Here is a 19,940-nt window from a genome sequence, read left to right as displayed (position 1 = left end):
GCACACTCCAACACTGGATAATAAATAAACACCAGTAACTTTTGAAATATCTGAGGTACTTCCCACCAGTCTTGCAATGGGAGACTCTGGGAACATCTGCAATCAATTTTCACCACTCTCTCAGAAGTTAGATAAGCCATTTGAAATATTTCGTAATATATTCCTCTTCATTAATCCTGTATTGGAGGAGAGCTTGAAAACCTGCTGAAACTGACCAGGCCAAGTTCCATCGTCGTTCACTCTCTCTTTTTCGTATGTGGCTTCAGTAATAACTGGGGATAATCACACTTAGCATGTTCTTCCAATTTAATATCCTCCAGAGCTTTGCAAACATTAATTAACCCTTGCAAGCCTTCTCTCAAGCAGGGAAATATCCTTATCCCCATTTTACAGGCAAAGAAACCAAAGTTCCTAGAGGCATAAGTGACTTGCCCAAGGGTCACACAGCATATCATTGTCAGAACCAGGATTAGCCCTCTGGAGTTCCTGGCTCCATGCTCTTTTATGGCCCTTCCCATGCAAAGATTTTTGTCGGATGCGCTGTTGTTCAGCTCCCCATAAAGTTGGAGCACAGCACTGTGGATCTGCCAATACTGGAAAGCAGAGAGTGAGGAGCTTGCCAATCTAAACAGGATTTTTCGACAGTGTTTAATAAATCACTGAGGTAGAAATCCCGGATGCTCAACTGACCTAGATGTGATCACTTCAATTGTGTCAGTGCTGAGCAAACTTGACACATTTCAGGGAGCTGCTCATTTGCATAAAAGCCAAGTTCACTTGTCCTCTCTATCAAACTTTCCCAGGTGTTCGTACCACATCCCACTGGAATATTCTGCAGCATGCCCATGCACTAAACACACCAGCTCAGTTAACTACAGGGTGGATTTGATTTAAATCACTAGTCAGGAAGACTCAATTTAATCATGATTTTCTACATAAAAGTGCATTCTTGTTGGTTGTTATAACCTTAAAACATATTCTTCACAACTCAGAGATAGACGTAGGCTTCATTTTTAGAAGGTACACACTATACATTTTTAAACAGTGATTTATTCTGAAAACGTTTCAGATTAGTTTTACAGCTACATCAGAAAATGAATGAGTGTTTGGTTATTTCATTTACCAAAGGTAATTGAAGTAGATATTTAAGAAGTCACTGGGAGGTGAACTATGTCCAATTCAACAGGCTAATCATTAATATTTGGAGGATTTTCTTGCCATGCTATATTAGGAGGAGAACATCACCAGACAGACATTAAAATTGTTTTATTTAACTAAAACAACAACGTTAAGTATTCTGGATTGTTTTCTTCAACAGCGAACATACAATATTTTAACAAAAAAGGATATGTCCCTCACTTCTCACATTTATCTCCAGACTTCTTCTCCTTGTCCAGATTTATTCCACCCCCAACAATCTTCTATTCATTGAACTTTTTGAAACTTTGCACTTTTAAAGAGAGGTAAGGGATTGACTCTGTGTACACAAATTTGCAGAGGGACAATAGAGTTGAGGTCTGTTATTTCTCACCTCTATATAGTTTATTTATTTTATTTAAAAACATTTTTGCTGTTAACAAGCATGTTACCTCTGGAGACACAAATCCACAGTTTGAGAACTGCAAAACTAAGCCTCTCTAACGGTATCTTCTAGACTGAGCACTGAGTCCCATTGAGTAGATGAAAAGATTTACCTAAATAATCTATACAGAAGCCTGTGGAACCCCAGAAGATTGGGTCCCTAATCCATGAACTATTAGAACTCATTCACAAAACTTTTCTTAAACATTACATTAATATATTGTCTCATACTATAGAATTAGAATTTACAATCCCTATTCCATGATGAGAGATCTTTGAGCTATAATGTATCTTAATTAAAATTATCTTTAGATAGCATTTTTCCTCAAAAAGCATTTTATAAAAAAAATCTGATTTAAATAAAAAAATCTAATTTTTTAATTTTTTTTTTTAAATCATTGATTTTTATCCACCCTGGTTAGCTGACTCTCTTCTTTCTAATGGGGCTACACCTTGGAGATTTCTGACTGAAACCAGAGAAGAATTAATTGCATTTGGGCTCATTAGGAAACAACATTAGGACTCTTCCTCACAGTCTTTGTTGCTTAATTTGTTCTTTTAAGGTCTTTTTCTCCGACAATTTTAGAACCTGAAAGCAATCAGCAGGGAGCTAAAGGAGATCTCCCAAGTGTAGTCTGTGTTTCTACATACCTGAATCCCTTTATGTTCCCTTTAAAGATGCTTTCAAATAGTTTATGCCTAAGCATGTCCTCCCTTAAATCTATTAGAGTCTGGGTGGGAAGGGCTGGATAAAACATCAGAAATGGTTTATTTATTTTGCCTTTCATGTTCTCACGACAAACCAAAAAGCAATATGTGATCGCCCCCTGCTGTCTGTGTGGCACCATTTGTTTACCGTTGCTGTTCTCAGAGTGGTCCTGGTGGCATGGTTCTGCATCACACCAGATGTTCCACAGGATGGTGTCTTGCTGTGAACCCCACTATGTTAGCTGCTAATCAAGGAATGATGCTCCCCCTTTGCAAAGCTGATCTAACTGGACACCACCTTAGTGTCTGCTTCCTGTGGGCCAGATTCCCACAGATGTGCCAAAGGCGGAACCTTCCCCCCAAAAGTAGGGGGAAGATTCTATTGGGAGCTGGGGCCATTGGCCCCTATGCTGGTGACATATGCAGAACCCACTGGAGGCAGAATTGTAACTTGTTGATATGCACAGGCTAGCACATGGGAAAAGGTGAAGACACTCAGTGACCCAACTCACACCGTTCCAAAGCCCTGGCTGGAAAACCAGCCCACCCCTACCACTTTGCACGGCTGCTGGGATTGCCTCCTTTAAAGAGGCCACAGCATCTAGCACTACAGCAAAGAGCTGGGAATCAGGAGGGTCCTGAATTCAACCCGCTGAGATGCTCGCTCACTCTAGGACATGAGGCAAATCAACAGACCCCTTTGGACTATGGTCAACTCAACTCGACCTCCCTGAAAAGCAGATTCCCTCTTGCACTGAACTTTTTGTGATCCCACCATACGAACAGTGAGGGCCCTGCCCATCCTGGGTGTCTTTCAGCACCCTGAAAAATACCTGCACCCTCTTCCCTTTGCAGGGACTGACCTACTGCAAGTGGCTGCTCATGAATTTGGTCACGTCCTGGGCCTACAGCACACTGCTGTCTCCAAGTCACTGATGTCTCCCTTCTACATCTTCCGCTACCCGCTGAGCCTGAGTGAGGATGACAAACAAGGCATCCAGTACCTCTATGGGAAACCAAAGACCGATCCGGTGCCAGCCCCGACACAGAAGGCAGAGCCAAACCCGCCAGACATCGAAACAAATGAGATCACCAACGTGGGGGTGAGTGACCAGCAACGCTTGCGTCAAAGCCACTATTACCAAGTGCCCCCATTAGTACTAAGGCAACCCCAACTTTATTCTCCTAGAATCACCCCCTGGTGAGGCTCTAGGGAAACCACAGCAAAGAAAAGAAGGAGAATAGGGGATTCCTTGGGAATCCCACTGCCCTGGGAGCTGGCTACACCAGGCCTGGGTTAGATGACAAGTGAAAGGGGTTTGATTGCAGTTGAACCCCCTTCCACCTCCCAGCTTGGCACACGTTAGCATGATTGGCAGTTCCTGGTGAAGAGGAGTCAAAGATTTTCCTTGCAGGGGCAATGAAGGTCAAGGCAGGAGTGCGTTGGCAGAGCTGTGTAGGGGCCCCGAGGACTTCAATAGTAACAATATCTAGCTCTTCTACAGCACTTTTCACTGGTAGATCTCAAAGCACTGTGCAAAGATGATCAATGTTTGCAGAGGTGGGTAGCACCAAGCAGAACTGAGACACACTGGCAGAGCTGCGTGGGGATGCTTGCCCAGCACCTGCGCGTGCAACCCCTGGCTGTAGCCAGGGCAGGTTACCTGTCACATTAATAAACAAGTCAGTGTGTTTATAGGCACAGAGCCCAGTTCACCCTGGGGCAAACCAACAGGCAATGCAGTAAGTCAAAGTTCCTCCTCACTCCCAGGCTTCTTGATTCAAGCACTTGTCTTGATCCGTGAAGCATGGGGAGGATTTAAATTTTAGTTGGGAAAGACCCTATTATCTGCAGTGACTATCTACAGCCTCCTCGGGCAAGGCACCGGGCCGGGGCAGGGTGACCCCCTAAGTTTGACATGGGGGCAGGGTGCCCCTTGGAGCTCAGCACCTGACTGGCACACGGTATTCTCAGTCTGTGCAGCCTGACGCCTGTGACACGGATTTTGACGCCGTTTCCACCATCCGGGGGGAGCTGTTCTTTTTCAAGTCACACTACGTATGGCGGCTCAGGAATGGGAAGCTGCAGGCTGGCTACCCGGCCCTGGCCTCTCGCCACTGGCAGGGAATTCCAAGCTCCGTCGACGCGGCCTTTGAGGACTCCCTAGGAAATATCTGGTTTTTCCAAGGTAAGCGAGAACAGAGACGGGATTGGAGGGCTAGAAAGGACAAACTCCTGTGGTGGGGTGGGAGACACAAAACCCAGTAGGTTTCAGGGCATGAAAATGTTCTTGGCAGCATCAAAAACCCACACCCCTAATGTAAGGATTCCTTTGTTTGTTTTCCTCTCTCCTTAGTTTTAATATTTTAACAGATGTCGGGGTGGGAGGGGGGGGTTCACTTTCATTTTAGACAAAGCCAAATATCAAACTTTCCTCCTTTGGAACATGAGCACTTTGCTTCCAAGTCTCTGCCTGGAAATATGCCTCACTCACAGATGAGGAGTGAAGGTAACGCTTACCGCCTATCCTTTTGGGATGAAAATTGGTGAAGAGGAACAGGCCAGCTCTTCTTAAAGTGGCATTGTCCAGCTGGTAAATATTCTCACCTTGGTTACTTAGAGGCAAAAGAATTTCCCAAATCTAGTGTATTGAACAGAAAGAGTTCCAATTGATTTTCCCACTATTTATGGGTATTTGTTTATTTCTGCATCTCATTCAGCTTGGACATTGAAATCAGAGGCCGGATTGACTGGTTTTACATTGGTGTAACTCCACTGACTTCCATGGAGCTATTCCTGATTTGCACCTGCCTAAGTGAGATCATATAAAAACCTTAGCTTGGTCAGGATTACTTTTTATAGCCAGTGGCCCCAATTCTCTAGTCTGACCAAGGAGTGCTTTAATGTAAGTTCTGAGCAGGGGCAAAGATGGCTCACACCTGCAGAGACTTCCATCATTGTCCCAGCAGTCTGGAGTTCAGTCAGGTGCAGTGACACCCTGGCATCCATCTGGGCATGATGGGACAATACTTACTTGAGTGCAAGGACTCAAAATTGTGCAGTGCAATTTGTCAAACAAGCACAAATGTTCCAGGAATCTACACACCTAGGACTAGATTGCAGAGAGCCTGTGTGTGTGGCTGTGTGGGAAAGGAGAGGAGCATTTCTCCCCTCCCCCTCCCAACCGTGTAAGGGGCAAGCCACAGGTATGGTCATTGTGCTTCCAGCACACAAGCGTCTGACAAACACTAAAGGTAGTAAGGCCATGGCCCTACCACCCACCTTCTGCACCAGCCATCAGAGGAAAGTTGGCGCAAGAAGGGAGAGCATGGCGCACTTTCAAAGTTCTCACTCTAGCTGGAATCCCTGGAGTCCCTGCGGCCATGGAAGAACATCTGCACACCTTATTCCCTCTTACAGTGGGGACTGTGGTTGCAAGACCTGGCCCAGAGATTGAACAAAGCCCTGGCATTCCTAGTGCCGCTGCCTGGAGCCAGGTATGCATTCTCTGGTAAATGCGGTGACTTTAAAAAACCGTGTAGACACCAAATTTGTTCCTGAGGATCTCTGGAACCCAAGAATAATAGTTTACCCTGTTTCACCCAGATAAGCACTCACCGTTTTCTTTAATTCTCTTTCCAAGTCTAAATTACGTAGAGAAAATCCAGAAGCTGGTAGGATACTGTTGCCCAGTTTTGTGTGTGTGTGTGTGTGTGTGTGTGTGGTCTCTGCATCATTACTCAGTATATCACACAGACCATATCAAATGGCTCAGCATCCAGAATTATCCTACATCCTGCTAAAACTGGCAGGATTTTAACTAGAGCAGTGCTATGGAGTGTTGCATAAAGAAACCATTAAATGTCTAGGAGTAATCATGAAGATTGCAATTTTAATCTAAACTCAAAACATTATTTTGGTCTTTATTTTATTTTGACCACTTCTTGCTCGTTTATGCAGATCCCCCATTTAAACACACAGGCACACTTACGGATGTCAAGTACCAGAGGGGTAGCCATGTTAGTTACATACGTACGGAAGTATTATTAATCATGTTTATTACGATAGTTCCTAAGGGCCAGCCAAGAATGGGGCCCAGTTGTGCGAGGCACTGAACACACACAGTGTAGAAGGTGGTTCTTACACTGAACAGCTTGCAGTTGGTCCTCCTTTCCTCCACCACAGCCTGAACACCATCAACTAGACAACCTCTCTTAGCAGTAGTTACAGCCAGAACGGGGTACGTTGTTTGTGTTTCCACAATGCAGGCAGTGCCAGGGAGCTATAGTTTTTCAGTGAGTGACACGGGAATAGAGAGAGGCTTTTAAAAGAAAGCAATACTTTCTGCTGAAGGATTCCCAGCTACATCCAGTAGTTAAATAAACAAATTAAAAGAACCCTCTCAAGGACCTGTCATAATTTTAAATGTCATTTCCATTTTCCACACTTTACAATACTGCAATAAGTATAAACATAAAATGGTTTTTCCCCACTGATTTGGTCTTTTTCCAAGTAGCAAAAAAAATTTTTTGGCCTTCCTATGTTTCTCTTTCTTGCGAAGTTTGACATTAACAGGGCTGCTTTGTTTGCTTGTTTAGGCACCAACATCACTGATGCCCCCACGTGGACAGCTCACTGCGGCGGGAGCGTGAAGCACCCGTTCGTTATATGTGGTCCCACAGAAATGGATGTTTAATTTCAGTCATTACAATACTGTTTGGTGTAGATCTGCATTTTCAAATAATGTGCATGCAGCTGCAAATTAGTTTGTGCAATTACAGCAGTTGCATATTCAGTTATCATAATGGATCGTGCAAATGACCAGTTACACGTCTGTCATTTGTATGTGCCAAAACAGTAGCTGGTGTGCACAATGTAGGTGCATAATTGCACAGACATTTTTGCACATGCAGTTGCTTATCTAGTTTTCTCTCTATTTAAGGCTTAGACTTCAAGAGCATGTCACTCACACCTCAGTATGCACAGACTCTCCATGCACAAAGACCTTACCCCTCACTTAATTCTCTCCCCCACATCAAAGGTGGCCCATTTTTCTTCTTCCCTCTCCCCACATGGTAGCCTCAGGCTCTTGGGCAGGGAGAATAAAAGAGACGCAAGGTGTGGATGAGATGGGGATTATGCTTGCCAATGTTGCTTCACGGATTTTGTCTTCCTTCCTTCCCCGCATGTTGTCTTCCTTTAGATTAAAAACGAAACAGACTCATAGATGTCATGGTGGTAAAAGGGTTCGAACCTCCCTCAGCACATTCAGAGCAAAATTCAAACCCCATTCTTTTGTATCAGCCTACTCACAATAACTACTTTAAAAAACTAACCCGCTCTCGGCTGTATATGCAAAAAGAAAAGGAGGACTTGTGGCACCTTAGAGACTAACCAATTTATTTGAGCATCAGCTTTCGTGAGCTACAGCTCACTTCATCGGCTGTATATGTACACGTCCCCATTATCGGAGGCACTCCCACACTAGTGATGGGCACCATGTAACAAGCTACATGGACTGCCCTAGAAGATGAAGCCATCTATTCATTCAAGGAACAGATACAGCAAAGACAGACTTTCTCCCTGGCCTCAGCCTTGCTTAGAGGTGAGAGGAGAGTTTGTTCTCCCCTGTCCATTTGATGCATGGCGTCTCAGTGGTCATCAGCAAGGGTGCCAGGTGTGCTAGTGGTTTTTTTGTCATGGACACCTGTCCCCTGGGACTGGGCTGAGATTTCAGGTCATTTCACACAGGTCGCCATACGGTCATTAGACAGTAAACAGCTTGTGGTCACTCCTGTCATTCTATATTCTTTTGCCCCATCATCAGGCTCTCAGTACTGGATTTATGATGGCGAGAGACGTGTGTCTGGCCCTGCTTCTATCTCGGAGCTGGGCCTATCTGCTTCTCCTGTCCAGGCAGCTTTGATGTGGGGGACAGAGACGAACAAGATTTACTTCTTCAAGGGAGGCAGTTACTGGCGCTTCAACCCTAGCACCCGCCAGGTGGAGACCATCTACCCCCGCAGGATGGCCGACTGGCGTGGCATCCCCCAGGAGATTGATGCTGCTTTCCAGGATGAGTTTGGTGAGTGCAGATGGGAATAGAGGCCTGTTCTTGTGTGGGCTTTCTTGATTATTCTCGCATCTCAGGTGCGAAGGGAATCAGCAGGATTTGGACATTTATTTTAATCTGGACTATTAATAGTGAAGCACTTCTGCAAATTTTCATCCCTAAGAAAAATCTAATAATACATGTATATAACAATTTGTACAGAGATCATGCAGTTAAGCTTGCAATGGGTGTGTAACAGGTATTTATCATCCATTCTGTAGAAGATCGTGTGATTAAACAACTAAAAGCCCAATAGTACCATTCTCCCCTTAAAGGAAATACATGTAGGACATTACAGATGCTTTTTTTTTTTAAGGGGAGAGATGGAGAAACTCCCCAAACCTCTACTAATAGGAGAATGGCACAAGGAAACCTGCTCCTGTTACACCCTCAAGGAAGAAAACGAGGCACAGGTGACAGAACTACAGACAACATTTCACTGCTTATAATGGTGCTGGGAATATAGACAACATTCTACCACTCCCCCAGGCAGGGCTCCTTGCTGAAAATGGCACAGTGACACCACATGGCCTCATCATCCAGTGATACATCGAGAACTCTTGACAACAGATGTATCAACCCTAATGCCCTCCCCTTCCAAGGGATTCCTTGAGAAATGTTGTGCATTAATGTAGGCAATCCTTACAGGTTAGGGGACTCTATCCTGGGAAGCAGTGACTCTGAAAGTTTGAGGGGTCATGGTGAGTAATCAGCTGAACATGAGCTCCCAGTGTAATGCTGTGGCCAAAAGAGCTAATGCCATCCTGGGATGTATAAACCGGGGAATCTCGAGGAGTAGAGAGGTTATTTTACCTCTGTATTTGGCACCAATGTGACTGCTGCTGGAATACTGTGTCCAGTTCTGGTGCCCACAGAGCAAGAAGGGTGTTGATAAATTGGAGAGGGTTCAGAGAAGAGCCACGAGAATGATTAAAGGATTAGAAAACCTGCCTTATAGCGATAGACTCAAGCAGCTTAATCGATTTAGCTTAACAAAGAGAAGGTGAAGGCCGTGAGACTTGATTAGCCTACACAGGGAACAAATATTTAATGAGTTCTTCAGCCTAGCAGAGAAAGATATAACACTAATCAGTGGCTGAAAGTGGAAGCTTGACAAATTTAGACTGGTAATAAGGCATTAATTTTTAATGGTGGGAAAAATTAACCATTAGAATAATTTACCAAGGTCTGTGGTAGATTCTCCATCACTGACAATTTTTGTATCAAGATTGGATGTTTTTCTAAAAGATATCCTATAGGAATTTAGGGAAGTTCTATGGCCTGTGTTATACAGGAGGTCAGACTAGATGATCACAATGGTCCCTTCTGGCCTTGGAATCTATGAAAATCTATTACATAAATCCCAAAGAAATCTCTTGGCAGTAATAGTCTCCTTTCAGCCATAGCCTACACCTATTCCATCAAGTCCTTGCTGTACTGATAAAGGGCCTCATTCTGACCCCTCTACTCTCACTGACCTTTCCACAACGAGGCCAATTGCTGAGTCACAGAGCTGGGTGGAGAGGACATGAACCTTGCAGCATCTCCAGCTTCCTCCTCATCCTTCTTTGCTAGTTAGTGAACCATCCTTCATCGTGGGTCTTTGCCACCCCTTTGCCCACTGGCAAATTGAGCATGAAGTCCACTATGAGACATAAAAACAAGGAGTAACAATGCTAGAAAATGAAGAGTCCCGTAAATCACATCTGCTCTGTCTCCTTTGACACTTGTCTCTGTCTCCTCCACAGGTTTTGCCTATTTCTTGAGAGGCCGGCTTTACTGGAAGTTCGACCCAGTGCAGGTGAAAGTGCTAGAGGGTTACCCACGCCAGATCAGCCATGACTTCTTCAGCTGTGCACCCTCCTCCAATTTCTTCAGATGAAGAGACGGGTGTTGGCGTCCTCCAGATCCCCTCCCATCTCCCCATGTCTCCACCTGTCCCTTTGAAAGATGTCATGTTCTCAGAGAGAGAAATCTCATATGCATTCCTGGCCTCTTGCTATGCCCATCACCTGACACAATGGATTGTACCAATGGCTTGAGGAGACCTGTGGCTTGTGGCAGCCCATTTTCAGATTCCAGGGGCCCCCAATCACAGCTTGGTGTTGGAAATAAGGATGCAGCCTGATTGCTGTTGAGTGGCTACTTTAACACTTCCAGCACGTAGATCCCAGAGGCCAGCCTGGAATGGGTCATGCTTCCAAAGTTATCTGAGCCCCATCCACTTAGAAAATGGATCCCACTGGTATTCCCTGTGTTAACATTGCCCACAGCACAGCCACTATTGTTGTTCCTGACATCAGCACTATTGAGAATGGATTCCACTGAGGGCCACTTTCCTAGCATTGAAAGGGGAGTTTTAACTGTTCCCAAATTCAGATTCAAGACATGTGCCCAGGTTGCTGGGGCTGCTTCACCATGGTAATAAAGTTGAGTTTGGACCCCTGCATTTCAGCATCTTGTCCCAGGTCTATTGATATTTCTGTTTTTGTTTTGTATTGTCACTAATCATAATAATTTTGTATTGATTGTAAAAATATTCTGTTTGGGTTTTTTAAAGGTGCTAGGTTTCAGTGCTGGACACTGCCCTATATCTCCATATATTGTTACTAACTCTGGGATCTCACAGGACACTAGCTCACCACAATACTGGCCAGGTGTCTACAACTTTACCAGAATTTTAGGTTAAGTCTATCCAAATTCAAAACCAGTGTTTGTGCCTTGTTTCACTTCTTTATCCTCTACCTATTGCTGAAAATCAGTACACAAAAGAGGGTCATGCATTTTTTCTTATCTATTCCTCATGCATCTACCTTCCCATCTTTCACCTCCTTTCCCATATCTCCAACTGAGCAAAAATGTATCTGCTTCCACATCTCATGGTTTTTGCTGCATAGCAAAACTTTATGTATTGTAACAATCCTGGTTAGCAAAATAAACCTAGGGTGGCCCTTTCTGATTGCCCAAGAAAGGGAGGTCAAGGAAGGGTAGCAACTTACTCAGTTATCCTTACTATTTATCAGCTTTCCTTCAGACCTAGTTAGAGACAAAGTGGGATTTAAACCTACCCACAGCAAATAGAGAGATGGCTCAGTGGCCTTTATCATCCTTAGGCCTGCATGTTCTCTCTAAGCATTAAAGTTTTACCTCATTCAAATTTCAGGTCTAGGTTTTTTACTTCTTCTCAGTGTTTGTTTTTACAACCATTCTTCTTCAAAGCAAGTATGTAAATGTTTGTACAATGTGTATAAAACCTTTTTATATATACTGTGTGTGTGTATATATATATATGTACTGTGCTTTTTTAATAAATGTGATTTTTTTCTATGCCCTGTTTAGTCTGAATTTCTTTTAACATAGTTTTCAACCACAATTTTAAAACGATCCCACCTACAGACCCTTATCTTGAGCACTGTCTATGCTGTAAGTACAAGGGTGTTGTTTGTAATCTGTTTGTGACCTGGTCACCAGACCCAGTTGCAAGAAGTATAGATGAGTTTGGGTCATGCTATCATTATTGAACTTTTCTATTACAGTGGTACTTAGAGGTCTAGATCAAAACTGGGGCTGTAAGAAACATTCCCTTCTCAAGAATAGGAAAAGGAAAACTATAGAAAGAGTAAAGATAATTTTCCCTCAGAAAGTATAGGAAGCACAGCAAGGAGTAACTAGTTACAAAATGGCTACTTTAGGGCTACAGCTGCTTGACTCTGCAGTATTTAAAGGGACAGACACAGAAAGGCATGCTGGGGGGAAAAGTTTGTATAAGAGGGCAGCATTGGATTTGGGAAAGTGGGTAAGGCTCAAAAAGCTGTAAAGGAAGGGCTGTGTGTTGCTAATGGCTTGCAAGTGAGTGCTATACAAAGGCATAGCCTCTACCTTGAAGAGGTTGCCATTTAAGAAGACAAGTATGTAAGAAAGGTGTGGGGAATGCATTGGAATACATACAATGTTCATGTACAATGGCAATATAAATGTTTAAAAATATCAATAGTATAACTAGTTAACCTTATCTACTCTTCAGTCTACTGGTCACTGATTGTAAAAACAGGTCTTGAGAAGAGAGTCAGTAGCCTTACAGATTTAGTGCCTTGTGTGTAGCATAAAAGGAGGGGAGATGTTTTGAGAAGCTCATAAACCAGTGGTTAAAGTGGATATTATGACAGAGGAAGAGCTAGAGGCTGAGATTAAGGTGGGAGCAGAGTTGTGAAGGCTCTTGAAGATGAGAATAAGACTCTTGAACTTGGTGTGGTGACATAAAGGGAATTGGAATTCAAAGAGGGAGGTGATAGGGTCAGACTGACAAGCAACAAAAATAATTGGGACAGCTGTGTTTTGAATGAACTATAGAAGATTATGTGGTTGTCAGGGAGTTGTAGAGAAAGCAACAGGAGTGAAGATGAGAAATGCTGAGAAGCTGACTGAGTTTTTGGCTTTCTGAATAGAATTAAAAGGTCAAACATTATGGAAGAAGCAGTTGCATAACATGGATATAGCTTGGGTGTGCGTGGAGGGGGAGAGAGAGTAGAGGAAGACTCCCAGGTTGACTTGTATGACTGGGAAGATGGTGTTGCCATTAATACTTTGAAGAAAGATATGGAGTAAGGGGTCCATTCTGGAGAGGGGGGCTGAGACATGGGACTGGACAGAGGGAGATACCTCTGCAGTAGAGAGGGAGAGCTGAGTCATCTATGCAAAGATGGTGGTTGAAGTTGTGTGACCAAATGAGATTGCCCAGAGAAAGGGTATAGAAGGAGAAAAGTGTCAAGGCTGGAGCTCTGTGGAACCCCTACAGAAAAGAAGAGGCGCTACCATTGAATGTACCTGAAGGAACAGCTAAAGTGATAACAGGTTTCTTCACAACATAGCCATGTTTGCATATCTGCACCTACTATGTGGCATACCCAGGGTGGTATCTGTGCATCCTGTGAAAGTCTAAGCAGATATCCCCCGGAAGGAAACAGTGTACCTGGAGAAGGTGAACACAGCTGCATGCGAGGTAGTGCTGTCTGGGCTATAGAGCTCCACAGGGAGCTGGGAAGACTGGGTTGGCTAATCTATTATGCAAATCCTCTCTATATTGGCAAAGTAAGCATCTTTAGGAAGACAAGAATGTCTCTGCCTATACTGCTGGCTAGGTCACTTATGCCTAGATGCCACGATTACTAATCATGGTGTGTGGACATAAATCATGTTTACAGCCAACAATGCTATAAAGTGGCAACAACCCAGCCGCCATAGCATCAACCAGGCTTTACAACTAACACCATGCCAATGCTGGCCTCAGTTCTTCCTTGAGTGAGGCCTGGTGCAAGAGAGATCTGGCTTGAAGTAGCTTCCATTATATAGGTTTCAGAGTAGCAGCCGTGTTAGTCTGTATTCGCAAAAAGAAAAGGAGGACTTGTGGCACCTTAGAGACTATCCAATTTATTTGAGCATAAGCTTTCGTGAGCTACAGCTCACTTCATCGGATGCATCTACACAAATTGTTCCAGCACCTGTAGGGATCTGCTGCCCCTGCTCCCAAATATGTTACCCCCATGCTGACAGCAGGGTCAGGGCAGGACCAAAGGTGGCTGCAGGGCTCTCTGAGGCCGGGCGTGGACTCACCCCCAGGCACCAACTGGGGCAGGTTCAGCAAGGGGTCGGACCCATTCAATGCAGTAGCAGATCAGGCACTTAGCTAATGGGGTCTGTACGGGGGGGGGCTGGAAAAACAGGCACCCCCTGGCAGGAGTGGGGGAAGCCCCCTCACCTTACTCCCCAGCAGGAGGCGGGTGACTGCAGGCAGAAGGGGTAGGAAGCCGCCCCCATTTCCTCTGGCCCTGGGCCCCCCAAAACCATAATCCGGCTCTGCTCCCAGGGCAAGTCCTGCCAAGCTGCCCTGGCTCTCGCCGTGTAACTAACAAAGGCTGAGGAGGGGAAGCCGAGGGCGAGCCCCGGCCCCACCCCCTGCAGCCAGCGCCCCCCGGGCCCCAAAACGCCCCTTCCTCCCACCTCCAGAGCCCCCGGCCTGAGAGCCCCCCCGCACCAGAGCCAGGCACCGCAAGGGGAGGGGCGGGGCCCGGGGCCCGGACCGAGCCTGCACGTGCCCCCGCGCGCCGCTGGCGCCCCGTAAACGGGGGAGGGGGGGGCGCTACTTGGAGGCGGCTCCTTTAAGGCCGCGCCCACTCCGGGTAGGGGCTCCCCGAGCCGCGGCTTCGGCGCATGCGCATTGATCGGGCGGAGTAGGCCGCAGCACCCCGCTTGCTTCCCCTCCGCGCCCGGCGCCCCCCGGCCCTGCGCCCGCCGCCGCGATGATGATGATGGCGCTGAGCAAAACCTTCGGGCAGAAGCCCGTCAAGTTCCAGCTGGAGGAGGACGGCGAGTTCTACATGATCGGGTCCGAGGTACCGGCCCGCCCGGGGGCAGGCGGCGGGACAATGGCCCGGCCCGGCCCGGCCCCGCTCTGCTGTGGGAGCCTCCGGCGCGGCGGAGGGGGGCCGGGCTGGAGGGGGCGTGAGGGGAGAGTGGGGGGAACGGGCGGGCTGGGGGGGTTGGTTGGGGGCTGGCAGGGGGCGGGGAGGTGGAGGGGGGAGTGTTGCGTGAGGCCTGGATGGGGCGGGAGGGTCCCGGGGGGGCTGGGTAGGAGGAATCGGGCTGGCGGGGATGGGGAGTCGGGAGGGGGGCTGGGTAGGAGGGATCTGGCTGGCTGGGTGGGAGGAAGCTGGCTTATCGGGGGGGGGGGTGCAGGGAGTCTGGGGGGCTGCGGAGGGTCTGCCTGGGGATGGAGGGGGGTTGGGTAGGAGGAATCGGGCTGGCGGGGTGTGTGGGGGGCGTCTGGTGGGGGGTCTGACTGGGGGAGGACGGGGGCTGGGTAGGAGCAATCGGGGAGGTGGGGGTCTGGCGGGAGTGCAGGGGTCTGACTGGGGGAGGCCGGGGGCTGGGTAGGAGGAATCGGGCTGGCGGGGGAGGTGGGGAGTCTGGCAGGGGAGTGCAGGGGTCTGACTGGGGGAGGACGGGGGCTGGGTAGGAGGAAGCGGGAAGGTGGGGAGTCTGGCAGGGGAGTGCAGGGGTCTGACTGGGGGAGGACGGGGGCTGGGTAGGAGGAAGCGGGAAGGTGGGGAGTCTGGCAGGGGAGTGCAGGGGTCTGACTGGGGGAGGACGGGGGCTGGGTAGGAGGAATCGGGCTGGCGGGGGAGGTGGGGAGTCTGGCGGGGGAGTGCAGGGGTTCTGACTGGGGGAGGACGGGGGCTGGGTAGGAGGAAGCGGGAAGGTGGGGAGTCTGGCGGGAGTGCAGGGGTCTGACTGGGGGAGGCCGGGGGCTGGGTAGGAGGAAGCGGGCTGGCGGGGGAGGTGGGGAGTCTGGTGGGGGAGCGCAGGGGGTCTGACTGGGGGAGGACGGGGGCTGGGTAGGAGCAATCGGGGAGGTGGGGAGTCTGGCGGGGGAGTGCAGGGGGTCTGACTGGGGGAGGACGGGGGCTGGGTAGGAGGAATCGGGCTGGCGGGGGAGGTGGGGAGTCTGGCGGGGGAGTGCAGGGGTTCTGACTGGGGGAGGACGGGGGCTGGTGGGGGAGGGGAGATGTTGCGTTGGGCCTGGCCTGGCAGTGATGGGCTACCGAAAGTGGGAGGTTGGGAGCAGGAGGATCCATCCTGGGGCGAAGGGGATCTGGCTGAGACAAGCCCCCCCTACTGTGCGAGCCCCCAGGAGCAGGGGAGAGGCAGCCCTACTAGTGGCATCATGCTCCCATATCTCTGCTTGGCCCCCTTGGAGCTGGGCCTGATCCAGTAGGCTGAAGTAGCTGTTGCTTTCCCCAGATGCTGTCCGAATCTCTTTATCCGGGAGGGGCACTGTAGTTGTTGCCCCTCTTTACGGCAGCCTGGTTCATATGCTTTATAACAGGGACATCTTCAACACCCACAAGGTCCGGTTGTGCTTCCAGCACCTGTGCTGTGCTGGTTGTGAAGGTCTGGCCGGTGATGTTTATAGCTAGGAGAAGACTTTAGGAGGTCTTCAGTTGGCTTGGTTGGGGGAGAGTGACAGCATGAGTGGGGAGCAGGATCTGAATTAGTGGATTTCAGTGAAACTGGTCATATACACAAAGTTAAGCTTGTTTAAGTGTTTGCCACACTGGGGCTAAGACTCGACCAAAACCAGGAACTTGTCTCTGTGTTCTCCAAGTCCTAACTGCCCAAGCATCATCACACTTCTTAATGACATGATATATTGTGGATATCTGAACATTTTATTTTAGGAAGATGCTGAATGTCCAAAAACAGCCATATGATTAATTTAATTTAAATGATAATTTTAGGTCCAGGCTTTGGTGGCCAATAAGGAAAATCCAATTAATGCTCCTACAGTTCTCATTGACTCCCTTTGGGTTTTTAGCATAGTGGAGTAACGATTTGCAGAAGCAGTGCTTCTGTGAGTCACAGATGTTGCACTACCTCCATGAATTGACTCATTTGAGGCAAGAACCTTTGATCGTCTCAACTGTGTTCGAGATCTGGTTATACCTTTAAAACAGAAAAATGAGTATTTCAGCCCCATTTGATAGGGGAGAGGAGTCTTGAATAACTTAGATTTCCAGATGCATATTTTTAGCAATGACAAGGCCCCAACCAATGGTAATTCTGAAAGAACTGGGGAGGTTGTAAAGTGACAAAGCAGAGGTGTTACTCTGCAGTTCTCTAACCATCAAAATCGCAGTCTCAATGGTGTAGAAGGAAAATACTTCATTATTCTCTTAGCCACCAGCTAATTTCTAACCCTATTTACTGATAAACATCAAATAACAAAAAATAGTATAAGAAAACCAGAAGCTAGAGTTAGAACCAAACTGGGTGTTTTCTAATCTAAAAGAAAACCCCATTGTATGACATTCTGCAGGCTGCTGGTATGTTATTGCCATAAATGTTAGTTTCATAGTCTAGAAATAGCCTCATTTAGTGCTTAGATAAAATAACACAGGTGTGGACATTATGTCTGGAAGAATGAAACTGCTTTACAGATGTTGACTGAATTTTAAAAGGGATTGTTGTCAAGTGAGTCATGAATTGATTTGTGTTTGAACTCTGCATGTTCCTCAGAGCATTTAAAACACAAAATACAAACCAGGTCTTAGGTTACTAGGTTCTGCACAAAGAAGAATGTTGGAAACAGAAAAGGTTCAATATAAAAGATGGTAGTGGGGGTATAATATACTGTACAAACCTGCAGTGGGAGACCTGGGTAATTCCAGCCGGAGTAAGACTAGGAAAGGTTAGAGTGTTAAGAAATTATATAAAAACTACTGGTGGTCTTATTAAATTAAGGATTGTTAAGATGGGGTTCTTTCTCACCAGGCTGGTAAAAGAAATGTTGGTCAATCAATATATGTTTTGTTTCCTGTATTGCTACAAAAGTCTTGGTGTTATGTGCCCCACTTCACCAGCACAAAGGAATCAGTATGCCTCAGATTCCTGCTGGAAACACCTTCCATTTGAGCTGTGTCCCTTAAAACAAATCTCCTCCTTTTTGCTTGTAGGTGGGGAACTACCTACGTATGTTTCGTGGCTCCCTATACAAGAGGTATCCCTCCCTCTGGAGGCGACTAGCCACAGTAGAAGAGAGGAAGAAAATAGTTGCATCTTCGCATGGTAAGAAAATTGATAAATATTCCTGATGTTTTAAGTCTGAAAGGATATTTTTTAAAAAATGAAATAAGTACATTCTTAAAAATACCCATAAACTATTATTTTCATTGAACCAGTTACATGTGTTTGAATTGCAAAAGATTTATACATTTCTAAATTAATCCCATACAATTTCATTTGGCATAAGAGGCTTCTAGTGTATGAGTGTGTGTGTATGTACACAACCACAACCTTTTTGTGATGTTGCAATTTTTTTTTTTGCTTGAAAACAAGGTGTTTTGTCTGACCTTGGTTGTCTCTCAGGGGGTGGAAAAAGAGATTCCAGAACTGGTATTGTTCAATAGTTGTATCAATAGAAACAGAAGAGAGTAAGAATCTTGTTATCTTAATAGAAGTCTCCTTGGCAAGAGAAGCAAGTAATGAAACAATTTCCTTTTAAAAGATAACCTTACAAGCTACAGGGCTGGAGCACAACAAACCTGACATGTTACAGATTTATGTCTACTTCTCCTCTGAGTTTTCTGCTGACTTGTTGCTTTTTATTTTTTCAACAGAGTCTCAGCGGAGTCACAGCCCCAGAAGATGTAAGTCTTCAGCCCACATTGTTCTTACCTTTTGGTGGAGAAAGAATCCCTCTTGTGGCCCCTGCTGCTATCAAATATGTGTATTCAGATGTTTAATTCTTACTAGGGTCTGCCCCTGCCACTCTCCCAATTTTTGTTCTTACAGTAAAAAGAAAAGGAGTACTTGTGGTACCTTCGAGACTAACAAATTTATTTGAGCATAAGCTTGAATGCATCCGATGAAGTGAGCTGTAGGTCACGAAAGCTTATGCTCAAATAAATTTGTTAGTCTCTAAGGTGCCACAAGTCCTCCTTTTCTTTTTGCGAATACAGACTAACACGGCTGCTACTCTGAAACCTGTTCTTAGTGTTTTACAGACACTAATTCTCCAATATGCTGCAATGGAATCAGGCCTTCATTAATAAAAGGAAGACTTGTGGTATCTTAGAGACTAACAAATTTATTTGAGCATAAGCTTTCGTGAGCTGCAGCTCACTTCATTGGATGCATTCAGTGGAAAATACAGTGGGGAGATTTATATACATGGAGAACATGAAACAATGGGTGTTACCATACACACTGTGATGAGAGCGATCACTTAAGGTGAGCTATTACCGGGCGGGGCAGGGATGATGGATGACGGACCTTTTGTAGTGATAATCAAGGTGGGCCATTTCCAGCAGTTGACAAGAACGTCTGAGGAACAGTAGGGGGTGTGGGGGGAGGGGGGAACAAACATGGGGAAATAGTTTTACTTTGTGTAATGACCCATCCACTCCCAGTCTCTATTCAAGCCTAAGTTAATTGTATCCAGTTTGCAAATTAATTCCAATTCAGCAGTCTCTCATTGGAGTCTGTTTTTGAAGTTTTTTTTGTTGAAGAATTGCAACTTATTTGCAAACTGGATACAATAGCTCACCTTAAGTGATCACTCATTACAGTGTGTATGGTAACACCCATTGTTTCATGTTCTCTGTGTATATAAATCTCCCCACTGTATTTTCCACTGAATGCATCCGATGAAGTGAGCTGCAGCTCATGAAAGTTTATGCTCAAATAAACTTGTTAGTCTCGAAGGTGCCACTAGTACTCCTTTTCTTTTTGCGAATACAGACTAACACGGCTGCTACTCTGAAACCTGCCTTTATTAATGTTTTTGATAGGTCTGTTGAGTGACTCAGTTCTGTGGTTAACCTTTGTCACCACTTTGACACACCATTCCAGACCTTTATGCATCACAGGGTTCATTAGTTTCTGGGATATTCCTCCCATGCTGAAGCAGGTAATCAACTGTGTCACCCCGGATGGCTCCAAGTGCACATCAGAGCTTACAGCCGAGATGGCACTTACAGATGT

General features: G+C 46.2%; 2 protein-coding genes across 3 annotated transcripts in view; both read left to right on the top strand.

Moving 5' to 3' along the window:
- MMP11 (matrix metallopeptidase 11) overlaps positions 1 to 11,729 on the top strand; it is a 34,117-nt gene extending 22,388 nt beyond the window's left edge. The window contains exons 5-8 of the mRNA XM_048821844.2: positions 3,145 to 3,392; positions 4,265 to 4,478; positions 8,118 to 8,375; positions 10,151 to 11,729. Of these exons, the coding sequence (XP_048677801.2) occupies positions 3,145 to 3,392; positions 4,265 to 4,478; positions 8,118 to 8,375; positions 10,151 to 10,284 (854 nt within the window). The 3' untranslated portion in view covers positions 10,285 to 11,729. The remainder of the gene's footprint in view (positions 1 to 3,144; positions 3,393 to 4,264; positions 4,479 to 8,117; positions 8,376 to 10,150) is intronic.
- Positions 11,730 to 14,593: 2,864 nt separating this feature from the next.
- SMARCB1 (SWI/SNF related BAF chromatin remodeling complex subunit B1) overlaps positions 14,594 to 19,940 on the top strand; it is a 21,389-nt gene continuing 16,042 nt past the window's right edge. Inside the window, exons 1-3 of one of the 2 annotated variants that reach the window (XM_048822287.2) lie at positions 14,594 to 14,791; positions 17,912 to 18,023; positions 18,575 to 18,604. In XM_048822287.2, the coding sequence (XP_048678244.1) occupies positions 14,699 to 14,791; positions 17,912 to 18,023; positions 18,575 to 18,604 (235 nt within the window). In that variant the 5' untranslated portion in view covers positions 14,594 to 14,698. Of the gene's footprint in view, positions 14,792 to 16,017; positions 16,307 to 17,911; positions 18,024 to 18,574; positions 18,605 to 19,940 lie in introns of those variants that run through there. The other variant, XM_048822288.2, reaches the window with a different exon arrangement.

This window comes from Caretta caretta, chromosome 15 (assembly GCF_965140235.1).
Source record: "Caretta caretta isolate rCarCar2 chromosome 15, rCarCar1.hap1, whole genome shotgun sequence".
Lineage (NCBI taxonomy): Eukaryota > Metazoa > Chordata > Testudines > Cheloniidae > Caretta > Caretta caretta.
Note: the sequence above shows the minus strand (reverse complement) of the source record. Positions and strands in the feature narration are given on the sequence as shown.